The sequence below is a fragment of the Sinocyclocheilus rhinocerous genome, unplaced genomic scaffold (genome assembly GCF_001515625.1).
Source record: "Sinocyclocheilus rhinocerous isolate Xijiao unplaced genomic scaffold, SAMN03320098_v1.1 scaffold3526, whole genome shotgun sequence".
Lineage (NCBI taxonomy): Eukaryota > Metazoa > Chordata > Actinopteri > Cypriniformes > Cyprinidae > Sinocyclocheilus > Sinocyclocheilus rhinocerous.
The window spans coordinates 100,022-113,808 of record NW_015653006.1 but is presented as its reverse complement, the minus strand read 5'-3'; the positions used below and the strand labels follow the sequence as shown (position 1 = coordinate 113,808).

The 13,787-nt window shown below is 37.5% G+C and overlaps 1 protein-coding gene across 1 annotated transcript in view; it reads left to right on the top strand.

Moving 5' to 3' along the window:
• ube2o (ubiquitin-conjugating enzyme E2O) overlaps positions 1 to 13,787 on the top strand; it is a 73,879-nt gene that overhangs the window by 21,392 nt on the left and 38,700 nt on the right. The window contains exons 4-7 of the mRNA XM_016521637.1: positions 2,476 to 2,573; positions 2,780 to 2,843; positions 6,594 to 6,737; positions 6,911 to 7,020. Coding sequence (XP_016377123.1) covers positions 2,476 to 2,573; positions 2,780 to 2,843; positions 6,594 to 6,737; positions 6,911 to 7,020 — 416 coding nt within the window. The remainder of the gene's footprint in view (positions 1 to 2,475; positions 2,574 to 2,779; positions 2,844 to 6,593; positions 6,738 to 6,910; positions 7,021 to 13,787) is intronic.

The following is a 13,787-nucleotide window of genomic DNA, read 5'->3' as shown; positions in this document are numbered from 1 at the left end:
ACATAATGTATATAGTTACTAGAATTAAATTATATTAGCATATGTGCACATACACCTAGATTATGAGATTATTATTATTATTAAAAAAACTATAAAGGAGGCAGAAATTAACATTATGAATTTATGAATTTATAAATGTGCACTACAGTATAAACTAAATATAAATTTACTTTAGTTTCTATTTTCACATTGAATGGTTTTCACATATAAACACATGCATAGAGAGTGTTTTACATGGTAAACACGGAAGCTCGAATGTTTGCCGCATCGGCATCACACGCTAGAAAACAGACCTCACTGGTTCTCTTCATCATACATGCGCGTTTGAGATTACGTGCTTAACATTTGTGATGTGCTGAATTTATGTGTGTTGATCATTGTTTAGATGTAAATAAAAGCCTAATTTAATCATATCTACTTATAGGGCTGCACGAATATGACAAAAATCATAATTGTCAATTATTCCCTTGAAATTGTAATTGTGATTATTAATTACGATGATCACAATTTACACTGAATTATGTTTTGAATAGCTTTATACCATTGTTTGAAGCAACTGCATGCCATATTTTTATATGAAAATAAACAAGCGTAAAACACTCTTCTTGAAAAACTGTTATTGCTTATCTATAGCATTAAGCATCAAATGTCAACTATACATTGGTTTGGTTTCTTCTTCAAAAAAAACACTAAAAACATGCATGGTCTTATGTTATACTAAAACTAAAATTAAAACAATGAAAAAAAAAAAACTTAAGATAACCTGTAGAAAGAAAAAACAACAACATGCAGAATAATGTTAGTGGACTTTTTTTTTTTGTTTTTTGTTTTTGTAATTGCGCCTTTAAATGATTACGTAATTGTGGCATCCATAATTGTAATCACGATTGAAAATTCGATTAATTGTGCAGCCCTATATACTTATATAATTTGGATTAAGCCGCTCAATTCATATGGATTCATTTTACAATGCCTTTATGACCTTTTTGGACGTTTTTGGTTACCTAGACTTTAAGTGGAGGGACAGAAACCTCTCAGGATCCATTTAAATGTACTTTAAATTTGCATTTCAAAGATTAAACAAAGTCTTGTGGGTTTGGAATGACATGAGGGTGAGTAAATGTTTACAGAATTTTTTGGGTAAACTAAACCTTTATCAAACTTTCCCTTTTGGTATCTTCATTTTTAAATCCCCATAGAGTTCAGTCCCTGAAATACGGGGATCTCAATGTGGCTCCTTGTGCAAGTTGTTGAATTTTACCCATTTTCAATAGTCAAAAACCAAATGTGGGTCACTTTTGGTCTTCGCTGGCTCTGTTGTGTTCATTCCTGGGTGTAGGTCCACCGTCTGGATATAGGCCAGATATGGCTGACTACGGTAACCTCGTGATGAGTGTTAGACAGATAGCCTAATATAAGCATTGATGCCATTTTTCTTACGATGTAACTAGTACATTGGGCATTATGGGATGTGTTCCCAGTTCTAGTTGCCCCAATTAATGCAGCCTGGATATGAAAGACTGTAATGCGTTAGGAGCTCACTCAAGTACTGAGGGGCTTAAACCATTCAGGACCAAGTAATCAGCAAGACATATGATGTTTAATTGGGAGCCGATGCAGTGCTGACAGAACCGGATCATACTTCCTGGTTCTAATAAGAACTCTAGCTGCTGCATTTTGGACCAGCTGGAGTTTGTTTTTTAAGCCTGCAGGGCAACCACCCAGTAATGCATTGTAATAATCTAGCCTTGAGGTCATAAATGCATGAATTAACATTTCTGCATTTGACATTGAGAGCATGTCATCAAGTGGCCAAACAACCGAGATGGTCCTCACTGCAGAACACAAGATCCAGGGGGAGAGGTTGGATCCAGATGCAACTCCTCCCACCTTACATATACCTAAACCTACCCGTCTCCACCCCCTGATCCCTAAACCCACCCATCTCCACCCCTAACCCTGATCCCTAAACCCCCTAGATGTGGATCCAACCCCGCCCCCTGGATCTTTGTTCTGCAGTGAGGGGCTACTGAAACAACCTGTAAAGATCACAGTTGGAGAATTTCAGATGTAAGCTGGCTTTTGGGGTCAAGTCTTCAAACTACGATCAGACACTACCTTCATAACCACAACTTGTTTGAGAGAGTTGCCATAAAAATTCTTTGCTGTCATCAAAGAACAAACTCAAGCACCTAGATAGCCATGCAAAAAAGTACCTCATCCCCAGTTTGAAGTGTGTTTTTTAAATCTGTGATTTTGTGGGACTTTATTTTTTCTAAAGTTCTTGGACAACATATTAGGATCATGGACCGGGTTACTCCATCACCATTAAGCCCTTGAAAAACGCATTTAACCTCATTTACTGCAGGGCGACTGAAACTGTAATGAATGTACTCTATTTCATTCTAGATAAAAGTGTCTTAAAATTGGTGACTAACAATTAACTATGTATTTGTGTTTTGTACATATCTGCAGTCTTTTATGTATGGCGACTACATTGTATATGACTTCTGGCTTGGAAAGGTGTACGATCTCAGCATCCAAATCGTTGTGAAGCTTTCCAATGGTGCACGGTAATGTGATCACACTTTTTTTCTTCATGTCACTGTTAGTCATGCAGTATGTACATGTATGAAACATATTAAACATGTAATATCTTGTTCAAGTGCACCTGAGTAGCAGAGAAAAAAAGAATGCAACATAATTTGATAGGATTGATTGAATAGGATATGATGTGTTGTGTTACAACAGTACAGTACAATTTATTTTTTCACTGTAGATGCTCTATGAGTGAGGAAGACGGCGCAAAACTCTACGATATTTACCCTCACATCAGTGATGTGGTAGGTGCTCAATGTTTGTGTTCTTGTTTGCATTATCAGTTACGGGATCTTGTTTGCTCTTATATAATGTTCATTTCGTTTTAGCAGAATGGCATAAATTACATTTCACAGTTGTATCCTTACCTGTTAGAAAGTAATTTGATTATTTCCATTTGCATATAGGTTAGTCCTGAAAGACACAGACTTCTCTGAATGAGTGCCCGTGTTCTGACCCCTGCCAGATTATTGTTATTACCCCCCAGCACCAACCCCCACCCCCAATATTGCTAGGTTTAGGAGGGTTTGAGATTAGGCAATCAAGTAGCTGCTTTTACGAGGGAGGTAATAATTTGGCAGGGGATTCAATTCAGTTCAATTCAAATGTATTTGTATAGCGCTTTTCACAGTACACATTGTTTCAAAGTAGCTTTACAGAAAATGCATGCGTTTACATTACAAAGCACAATTTGTACATGTGAGTCAAACAGATGAAGCCCAATAGAATAGGAGCGCAATAATTCTCACTCTATACTTTTTGGTAAAATATTTCTTAGACATTAAACAGGGGTTCAAATTCTACAAATAACACAAGTTGCTGTATTTTGATGAGAGCAACAACAGTAAGAGTTAATGGATGTGCCAGTTAACATATAGTCTGTGCTTTTGTTTTTATTTTATAATCATTTAGTGATATTAACTTTTTGCTTTAAAGGGGTCATATGATGTTGCTAAAAATAACATTATTTTGTGTATTTGGTGTAATGAAATGTGTTTATGCAGTTTAAGGTAAAAAAAAACACATTATTTTCCACATACTGTACATTATTGTTTCTCCTCTATGCCCTGCCTTTCTGAAACGCGTCGATTTTTACAAAGCTCATCGGTCTGAAAAGCGAGGTGTGCTCTGATTGGCCAGCTATCCAGTGCGTTGTGATTGGCTGAATACCTCAAGCGTGTGATGGAAATGTTAAGCCCCTTACCATTAGGGGTGGGAATCGCAGGGTACCTCATGATACGATGCGAATCACGATACATGGCTCACTATACGATAATATCACGATACAGCGATTCTGCGATAATCGATATATTGCTAGACAATCCTATAATGATACATCACGATATCTGTCAAACTATGAAAACAAAATGCCTGTGAAAAGGTTAAGTGCAAGTTTTCTCTCTTTATTCAAGTCCAAACTGTTAGAAAACAGCACAAAAGTTCTGTAAATCAAATTTAACATGCTAAGTAAATTAATCATTTTATTCTTGAACTTATTAAAAATTACACTTTTCTTTGTGTGTAAACCAACACATTTAACTGCTTATCAACTTTATATATAACCTATATATAAACCTGGTACATTTCAAAATTTACCTGGAGTGTTTTCTCAACCTTTCCTCTCCTCTCATCATAAAATGACATGACATGACATGCAGGGGAAAAAAAGCCGTTCACATCGCGTCTTTTGCGCGCTCAGGTTCGTTATTTCAAATGTAGACGCGCGGCAAGCACACACACTGCACACTTCTGCACCGCATTACGGCTCTGATGAGGTTTTGTTTCGCCGTCCATGCCATAGATGCAGATTTATGTTTCTGCCAGTCGGTGCCCACTGCATAACGCGCACTTGTAATATCTGAGAGAGAGGGAGAACATCCAGTTTTGTTGACAAAAAACTGGACGTGCCGGCGGGACTCTCTCACTCATATAATGAGGGAAATCCACCTGCGATCCGAGCGGAGAGGTTAGGCTACTCATGGACTGAATAAGCGCTCTGCAATAATAACGTGATCGGTGCCTATGGTGCGTGGGCTAATAGCCGTTCCGGGGCAGTTTTTTAGTTCTCTTTCCATAAACGTATATAGCAGTAGAGCTAATACAGTGGCTGGAAATCTGTTTATCCTTCGGTTCCTCGTGCTTCCCCATCTTCATAGAGAACGCGGTTCATGGTTGCTTCAGAGCGCTTTGGAAAGAAGGTGGAAATGGCGCGGCCATTTTAGACACTGGGAGAAGGGAAATCTATATAGAGCGCCTTATTGTAATACTTAAAATATAGATATTTGGTGCCAGATATTGATTCTCGTATCGCATGGAGAAGGACAACAATATATCGCCATATCGATATATTGTCCCACCCCTACTTACCATACTGTGATGCCCTGTCCGGCCGGAGCGACGAGACAAAAACATTAAAACCCATTATAAACGAGGTATTTGTTGCATCCAGTGGGGACATAATTACGGATTATAATGACTTATACTGTATTTTTACGCGTTGCATCGCGCCGCGTAAACATAAAACCATGTCTGCATTTGTGATTGGAGAAATGACAAACAACAAGCGCTAATCGACACTGCTCAAAACTCGCGTTTGAATCGTCAGTGGCAAATCCTTTAAAAATGAAAACGTACTTACAGTCTGTGAGTCAGAACAGCCGGCATTGTAGTCTACTCTACCAGGATCAGGAAACAGTCCTCCATAAAATGGGCTGCACACATCTGAATATTTGGGTTGAACTGTTCTGGAACAGTGTTGTAAATACAACTTAACTACTGATTTCTAGTCGTGTCCTCTTTTGGAAGGCTAAACATAGTAGTTTCGCTTTCACAACGAAACACACAGCGGCAGCCGGTGGGCTTGAGAACGGCGCGGCTGGCGGGTTTGCGACAACCACATGTGACGACCCCGGGCTGGACTCTGCTGAGACTTTAGTCTTTGCAACTTTACAGATCTTCTTTATGCACCAAGAGCTTGTAACACTTCAAAGAGAAAGGAAAAATTGAAATAGCATCATATGACCTCTTTAAAGTGGTAAGCAAGCAGGATTTTTTTGTGTAATGTTTATATTTAACATATTTTTTTTGCACATAATGTACAGCATAGCCTACATCGACACATTTACTATACATTCACTATATATTAGTTTTTATAGCATTTAAATTGCACATTGTTAGTAGGACAATATTGGCCAAGATGTAGTCTTAGCCTCAGACGTCACGCCCACGGACCTTTAGCTGAACGTCTGATGCATTGGGCAAACACAAAATTGGAAACACTTTGGGAGTTTCAAAGTTGTCATCGGATTGGTTGAATATACAGGATTTCCAGGAGACGTGCGTGTTGAGTTCTTTAACGTTCCACCTGGAAACAAATATGCCGTGACGCCAAACCCCCTCATGTTATAAGAAAGCCGTCGTGTTTACAACAGTGACAATGAGTGCTTATCAGGATCAACTAAACGCTGGATTTTCAAAAGTATGTGAAATATTTAAAGTTAAATACGTCTTAAGAATTTTACACTGCAATCTGCAGTCTGTTATTGTTGGAACATTTCCACGCCCCTAAACATGACGCGGCACAAAACGAAACGTGATTGGTTGCTCTATATGTCAGTCATATGGCCTCTTGGTTGGTCCTTGCCATTCAAAGCGGCCAAGGTTCCCAGACCTTCTGCCCGTCAGTCTGAATGCGCTGACTCTATGCGAGACTAGGCAGGATGTGGCAAAACATTTTAAATAATGGATCAAATTTTTTTTTCATTTTTAATATTTAATAATGTTTGGAATTTATCTGATTAATCAAAGAAATAGTAGGCAGATTAATCATTTATCAAAATAATCGTAAGTTGCAGCCCTAAACTATGTAGTAATATTAATTGTTTGATATCAAATTGTGTATAAAGTCATATTATATTTTTGTCACTGATTATGCAGTTTCACACAGCTTGTTGAATATGTCTCAGTTTGAAATGTTACTTTGCCTTTTACTCCAGGGTTTGTTCTTTGATGATGCCTATGGGTTTTATCCCGGTCAGGTTTTGATCGGGCCGTCAAAGGTTTTTGCTAATGTGCAATGGCTGTATGGTGTGAAGCCAGTTCTCAGTAAGAAAAGCAAGTTCAGAGTTGTTGTGGAGGAGGTAAGATGACAGTTTGACTCTCCAACTTAAACAAGAGTTCTGTAATTGGGAATATGTTGTGACTAGAGCAAATAACTGAACCGGACTAAGCTTTTGCTAAATGTCTTAACGTGTTTTAATAATTTAAGTTTCTAGTTGTATATGTCTCGTACATGAAATATGTTTAATTACAGGTTCAGGTAGTGGAGCTAAAAGTGACGTGGATTACGAAAAGTTACTCTCCAAAGGGGTCAGACAGTGTCTTCCCACCACCATCAACCATCACACAGGATAATCTTTGCAGGTAAAATCAGCTTTCTACAGTTTATCATTTTGATTATTTATAACTAAGACTGTCAATTGATTAAAAATTAAAATCTAATTATTCAGATGCCAAAAAAGATTGGTACAAAGATAGATAAGACAGTAATCCAATCTGGGAACCTAAAAGTGCTTAGAGAGCAGTAGATTAAAATCTGTTAAAAAGCTCACAGGATTCCAGGCAATGTTTGTATATATTTTATCATTTCCATATTGAAATTATAAGTATAATATAAGTCAGTTGAGTAATGGGTTTAGGGGCTGTTCATACATTGCCTGTAACAGCTGGGGCTGCATATAAAAATCATTCCTTGATTCGCATTGTTCACTTGCTTGTAGGTGTGAACCGGATCATAGTTGATAATTTGCACGTGTTTCTAAGTCTTGCCAGTTTAAACACTCAAGTGTTTTAAAGGGTTAGTTCACCCAAAAATGAAAATTCTGTCATTAATTACTCACCCTCATGTCGTTTCAAACCCGTAAGACCTTCGTTCATCTTCGGAACACAAATTAAGATATTTTTGATGGAATCTGAGAGCTGTCTGACCCTGCATAGACCGCAATACAACTGAGTCACGCCGGATCTGTTTCCTACGTTGTTGTGATTTGACCTGAACGAAAACAGCGTATCCGATGTGACGCAGCGGACACAGAACAGCATACGTTGTTTACGTCCAGCTGATACTCTCCAAAATGGTGCTACATGGTGATGCGGAGTAGACGAATCTCGTAGCTTCGTAAAATTACGGTTGAACCCCTGATGTCACATGGATTATTTTACAGATCTCCTTGCTACGTCTTTGGATTTGGGAACATTTCAGTTGCGTTGCTGTCTATGCAGGGTCAGACAGCTCTCAGATTCCATCAAAAATATCTTAATTTGTGTTCTGAAGATGAACGAAGGTCTTACAGGTTTACGAGATATATTGGATCTGTGCATCAGGTGCATTTATATTGGATCTGTGCATCAGGTTTTAAAGGGACAGCACTCTATACAGTGGGTAAAGGAAAGAATCACTCCCCCTTTAAAATAAACACATTTTGTTGCTTTGCAGCCTGAAATGTATGGAGGGCCAAATTACTCAAAATTAAATCATTAAATAAATGTTGAAATATATAAATAAATCGTTAAATGCATAATTAAATGCGTAAATAAATAACTATTTATTTATTTATTGCCTCCACATTTCATTTTCAGGGTTACGGTTGTCGGCACGTCACTCAACAATAGTGGGCGTCACCTTTGAAACTGGATTTCTTTGGTCTTTCTAGTTTAGGCGCCTTTTTTTTGTTCTCGCATAATGAGCTATGGCTGAGCATGGTAGGCCTATAGTAAAAGATCTGTTGGTGACTTTTGCGAATGAAGTTGTCAATCAAAATGTTGACCATGACATCATTTTAATACAAGTAGAAAATATCCAGGAGATGTTGGCTGAAATCAATCCTGTCAATGATATTAACGTTGGCTTAGGCGTGTGCAGCATTCTTCACAATTAAATTTTCAGACCATATGGTGCAAATGCAAATGCAAATGCAAAAAAAAAATGAAACCAAATGTTTCTCCAGTTACTTCATAAATGAATAATCGCCATTTTCTCTCCTTTTTTCAATTTTACTTTTGCTAAATTGTGACTTCAGAAATATAAATTAATAAATGATATATAAACGATTTTCTATTTTAACTTTTTTTTTTTCTTGCAATTTGCGCTGTGGGCTGTACCACTGGTGCAGGGGTGTGGACGCGGACTGTTATACAAACGCTTAATGTAATGTAGCCTACTAAAACAGTAACATTGAAGGTCCAAATTCAGTACACACCTTATTAATAAAGCATATTTACAGACAAGCAGAATAGCCCAGAATATGTAAAGAATACATTGCACGTTAAGCGCATTAAGCACTTAAACGCTTAATGTGGCTTAATGGACAAAGACAGTGATATAAAAAGCCCAAATGCGGTATACAGTTTATTAATAAAATATATACTATGTACAGCAGATGAGCCAACAATATGAACGCAACATGCTGAATTGCACGTTAAGCTTTTCCCCCATATAAATAAACAAACGTTTCTTTATAGAAAACAGTGTTGTAAAAAGGCCAAATTCAGTATAAACATTGTGCATGTTGCAAACTATATACAGGCAAGCAGATATGGCCGGAATATGAACGCAACGCACAAAGTCTCACATTAAGCATTTTCCTCCTATAAAAACCATTATTTGAAAACGCTTATGCATTAAGACAGTGATATTAAAATACGAAACTCAGCATACACCTTAGCATAGCCTACTATACGGACAAGCTGAAGAGCCCAGAATATGAACGCAACTCGCAAAATTTCACGTTAAGTGTTTGATTATATATTCAGCTGATATGCACAGCACAGCATTCACAAAGAACGGCAGCTGAGCATAGAGTAAATGTTTATAAATTATTTGCATAAAAAGTTGTTTTTACAGCAGGCTACATACCACGAATTATGTAACTGGTCAGCAGCTGATCAGCCACTGTGAAATTAAGTCCCGTGCGCTAGTCTGGCAGCAGCCAGCAGCGACCGCGGCCGTGGAAAGTAGCAGCTGAGCATAGCAGACGTTATAAATTACTACATGTATAATGTTTTTCAAATATAGCTTTTACAGTTCAAACATTACCTCAAACTATCTAACTGGTAGCTGATACAAACTGAAAAGTCAGTGGCAGCTGAGCATATAAATGAGTATAAAGTACAGTCCTAAGAAAACGCTTATTCACCATTCTTAGAAAAGAAAAAGAGTCAAATATTTTTTTCTATAGGTCTATCATAATGCGTGCGGTAGAGGGTTAAGGGGGTCTGAATACTTTCCGTACCCACTGTATGTAGATGGATTTCCTTTTATAAATAAAGCTTCATGTATACATATATCTCCGGTGGCTATATGTGTGTGTATGGCAGATGTGTATAAACAGGGCGGTGTTTAGAGTTTTCTATGGAAGGAAATCGCTTAACGTTAAACTTTGTGCGTTGTGTTCATATTCTGGGCTCTTCGGCTTGTCACTAATAGCATGATTTTTTTAGTAAGGTATGCCTATGCTTTGCTTGGTATTTTAATTACTGTCTTAACGCATTAAGCGTTTTCAAATAATAGTTTTCTATGAGAGGAAAACACTTAACGTGAGATTTTGCATCTCAAATAGATTTTGTAATGGGTTTAGGGGGCTGTTCATACATTGCCTGTAACAGCTGGGGCTGCATATAAAAATCATTCCTTGATTCGCATTGTTCACTTGCTTGTAGGTGTGAACCGGATCATAGTTGATCATTTGCACGTGTTTCTAAGTCTTGCCAGTTTAAACACTCAAGTGTTTAAACTGGCAAGTTCATATTCCGGTCACATCTGCTTCCCAGTAGGCAATATAGTATGCAACATTAATAAGGTGTATATCGAATTTGGCCTTTTTTATACCACTATCTTCTTCCATTAAGCCTGTGGGAGGAAAACTTTTAACATGCAATTCAGCATGTTGCGTTCATTCTCATCTGCTTACCTGTACCTAGTGACCTATACTTTATTAACAAATTGTATCAATAAATATACCGAATTTGGCACGTTCAGCATTTTCTTTATAGGCCTAATGGTTTTCAAAGGAGGACAAAACACATGAGTAGTTATAACATAGACTTTGTGTCAGATTGATGATTTATGACCTGATTTATGACCCCCTGTCAGTGTTGATTGACAGGTTGTCATATGTCAAATGTGTACATGGTCAGATTTATGACCTGATTTATGGCTATATGACCCCTCTGTCACCCTGACTGCCATGACAGTGGGGTGTGTAAATCAAAAAGATCAAACCGGATGTTAGATCTGACTTTTGATGTATTTATGACTGGATTTATGATGGTTTTTATCTCTCACCTGTGCCATGGGGTTTTATGGCATTCCTTCCTGACCTGTTGCTCACTTCCAGTCTGGAGGTGTTTGGGTTCTTCCTGATTGTGGAAAAAATGGCTAAGCAAAGGGTGTGTATTGTCACCTTGACAGGATCAATGTTTTGTTTGATCAGTACGGTATATGCTAATGTTAGACACCAACAATGTGGCTACCGACCCGTCTACATCCACCTCTGAATAAGGAGGTTGTCTGGACACATGCCTCCTATGTTTGTGTTTTAGGTCAACACCTTTGGTGGATTGGTATCTAGACACCAGAGCCCAAAGCTTCTCCCCTATCTGTTTCCTACCGTGATGTAGTCGGTGTCCGATATGATGTTTTAATATGATTGTTAATGGGAATGTGCTTTGTTTGGGGGTTGAAAGAGATCCAAACACGTGTCCCTGTCAAACCCCTAAACGGTTCAGTTCTGCTTGATCTATAGGCTAAATGTTGATAGCTAAGACATCACTGTTTTGTTTGCAACAATAATGAAACGCTTTGGCAATACGAATGTACAAAATATTTATCATGCCAATAAAGCACCTCATGCAAAAAAAACAAACTGAAACATAGAATTAAAGAATTCACCAAGACCATATTTCTATATGCGTCTGAAAAATATGTTATGTCCGGGCATGTTCTTTCTACGTCATTTGTATGTGTGTATGCTAACACCTCTGTAGGATCAGAACAACCTAATCTGTAGGTTGAATAGATAAACTTATGAGAAGGAGTCTTAAGTAAAAAATTATTCAACTTCCCTGCCCACTGTCCCTATCTATTTCCTTCTAACAGTAGGCGCGTTTCCATTACCCTTCAAATTGCGCAAATTGAAATTGCAAATTGAAAATACGCCTAATGGAAACGCGTCAATTTCGCGAAAACGCCCATATATCGCAAAAAAGTTTTTACGCTCGCATGAGGTGGTAATTTCAGGCAATGCGAAAACGGAATAATTCGCAAAACTGCAATGGAAACGGCTTTTTCGCATTTACAGGTCACATGGCGCATGTAAAAAGTCATATGATCATTCTTCAATGTACTATAACCGCCAAGAAACACTTCATAAGTGGCCGCGCTCCAGTATAATGGGAAACGGCTTTATTTCGCAATCCTTTTTTATCGACATTCAGAAAATATCGCCAAAGTTTTGCGCAAATCTGTAATGGAAACGCGCCTAGTGAAGGTGTCTAACTGACAGTGGATGCGAGTATCCTCTATGTGCTTGTGATAATGGCTTTACAACATCCACCTCATATTATGTGCACAGAATCATGCTTTAGTTCAGTTCAGTTCATTTTATTTATAAAGCACAACAAAACAACAATGATTGACCATTGTGCTGAACAATATGTTTAAAAGAAATCAAAGTACATAACATGTGACAAGACACACAAAATTTAAATAAGCCCCAACGTTTAAAATAAGCCCTGCTTTAGACAATGAATCAACACTTTGGCTGATTCTTCGGGCTCTCTCACACACACACACACATTGGGTTTCCATGTTTTATGGGACATTCCGTAGACGTAATGGTTTTTATACAGTACAAACTGTATTTTCCATCACCCTACACCAACCTTACACATAAACCTACCCCTTACAGAAAACTTGTTACAGAAAATATGTGCATTTTAAGATGTTCAAAAAACTTAATTCTGTATGATTTATAAGCTTGTTTCCTCATGGGGACAAAAAAAATGTCCCCACAAGGTCAGGGATTTTCGATATTGCCATCTTTGTCCCATAACGTAGGGTATACCTGAACCACATACACACACAAATCTGAGTATACTAAATTTTAAGTATGAGCAAAATCGTATGTTGTTTTTACTTTTTGTTGTTATTTAAGAAATGTTTTCATTTTAATCTAGCCTGTAGATAGTATGTGTACTGTAAAATAACAAATATACATTTCGCTTAAAACTTCTCAGTAAAATTACACCTACAATTTTAAACATAGTTTAAAAGGTTAAACACATTGTGTGTCACTAAAACAAGGCACACTGTCTATTGTCTTTAATTTCTTTAAAATATCCTGATGATCAGCATTGTTTCTTTAGATCATTAATGTACCCAAGTGCTTTTCTCACATGAGTAGAAAACTCTTTGGATGTGTTTGTGACAAACAAATAATTTTTACTTCAGAAAACTTTTTAAATGTATGACTGAACTTTTCTCATTTGACAGACCTATGTTTCAAATTATTTACCTGGCCTTTAACACTTTGTGTACATTTTCTTACCTAGAACAGAAAACATACACTTTGACTATTTTGTAGGTATCATGTCATTTTTAAATGATTTGCTAAAAGATTAAACGCTCCAGAATCTGTGATTTTCAACATGAAAGAGATGTACAAGCTAAGGATGTTTCAACTATTATCATCATTTCCTTTTGACCCTGATAAACTGGTAATGGATTTTCTATGCAAGTGACACAATATACAGTTCTTATACAGTACTATGTGTATAAATAGCTGTGCTAAAACATTTGAGTGTTTTTTGCATGCCAACAGATTTTCGCCAGGGACATGGCACATCTAAGAATCAAAATGTTTTGTACATTACTCAAATTTTTCTCTTACACCACTAGATTTAGTCATATTAGGGCCTTTCGCACCGCGGGAACCTTTTCATAGTACCAGAACTAATTGTGGAACTACCCACTTTTTGGCGTTTTCGCACCGACGGAACTGGGTGCGATTTTAGTACCGGACTGCCTTTTTCGAGAACCAAATTAGCTCCTACTCCAGAGCAGGGTCTAACCAGCACAACTGGTACTAATCGTGACATAAGTAGACATTGATTGGCCAAACGCATACGAAAAC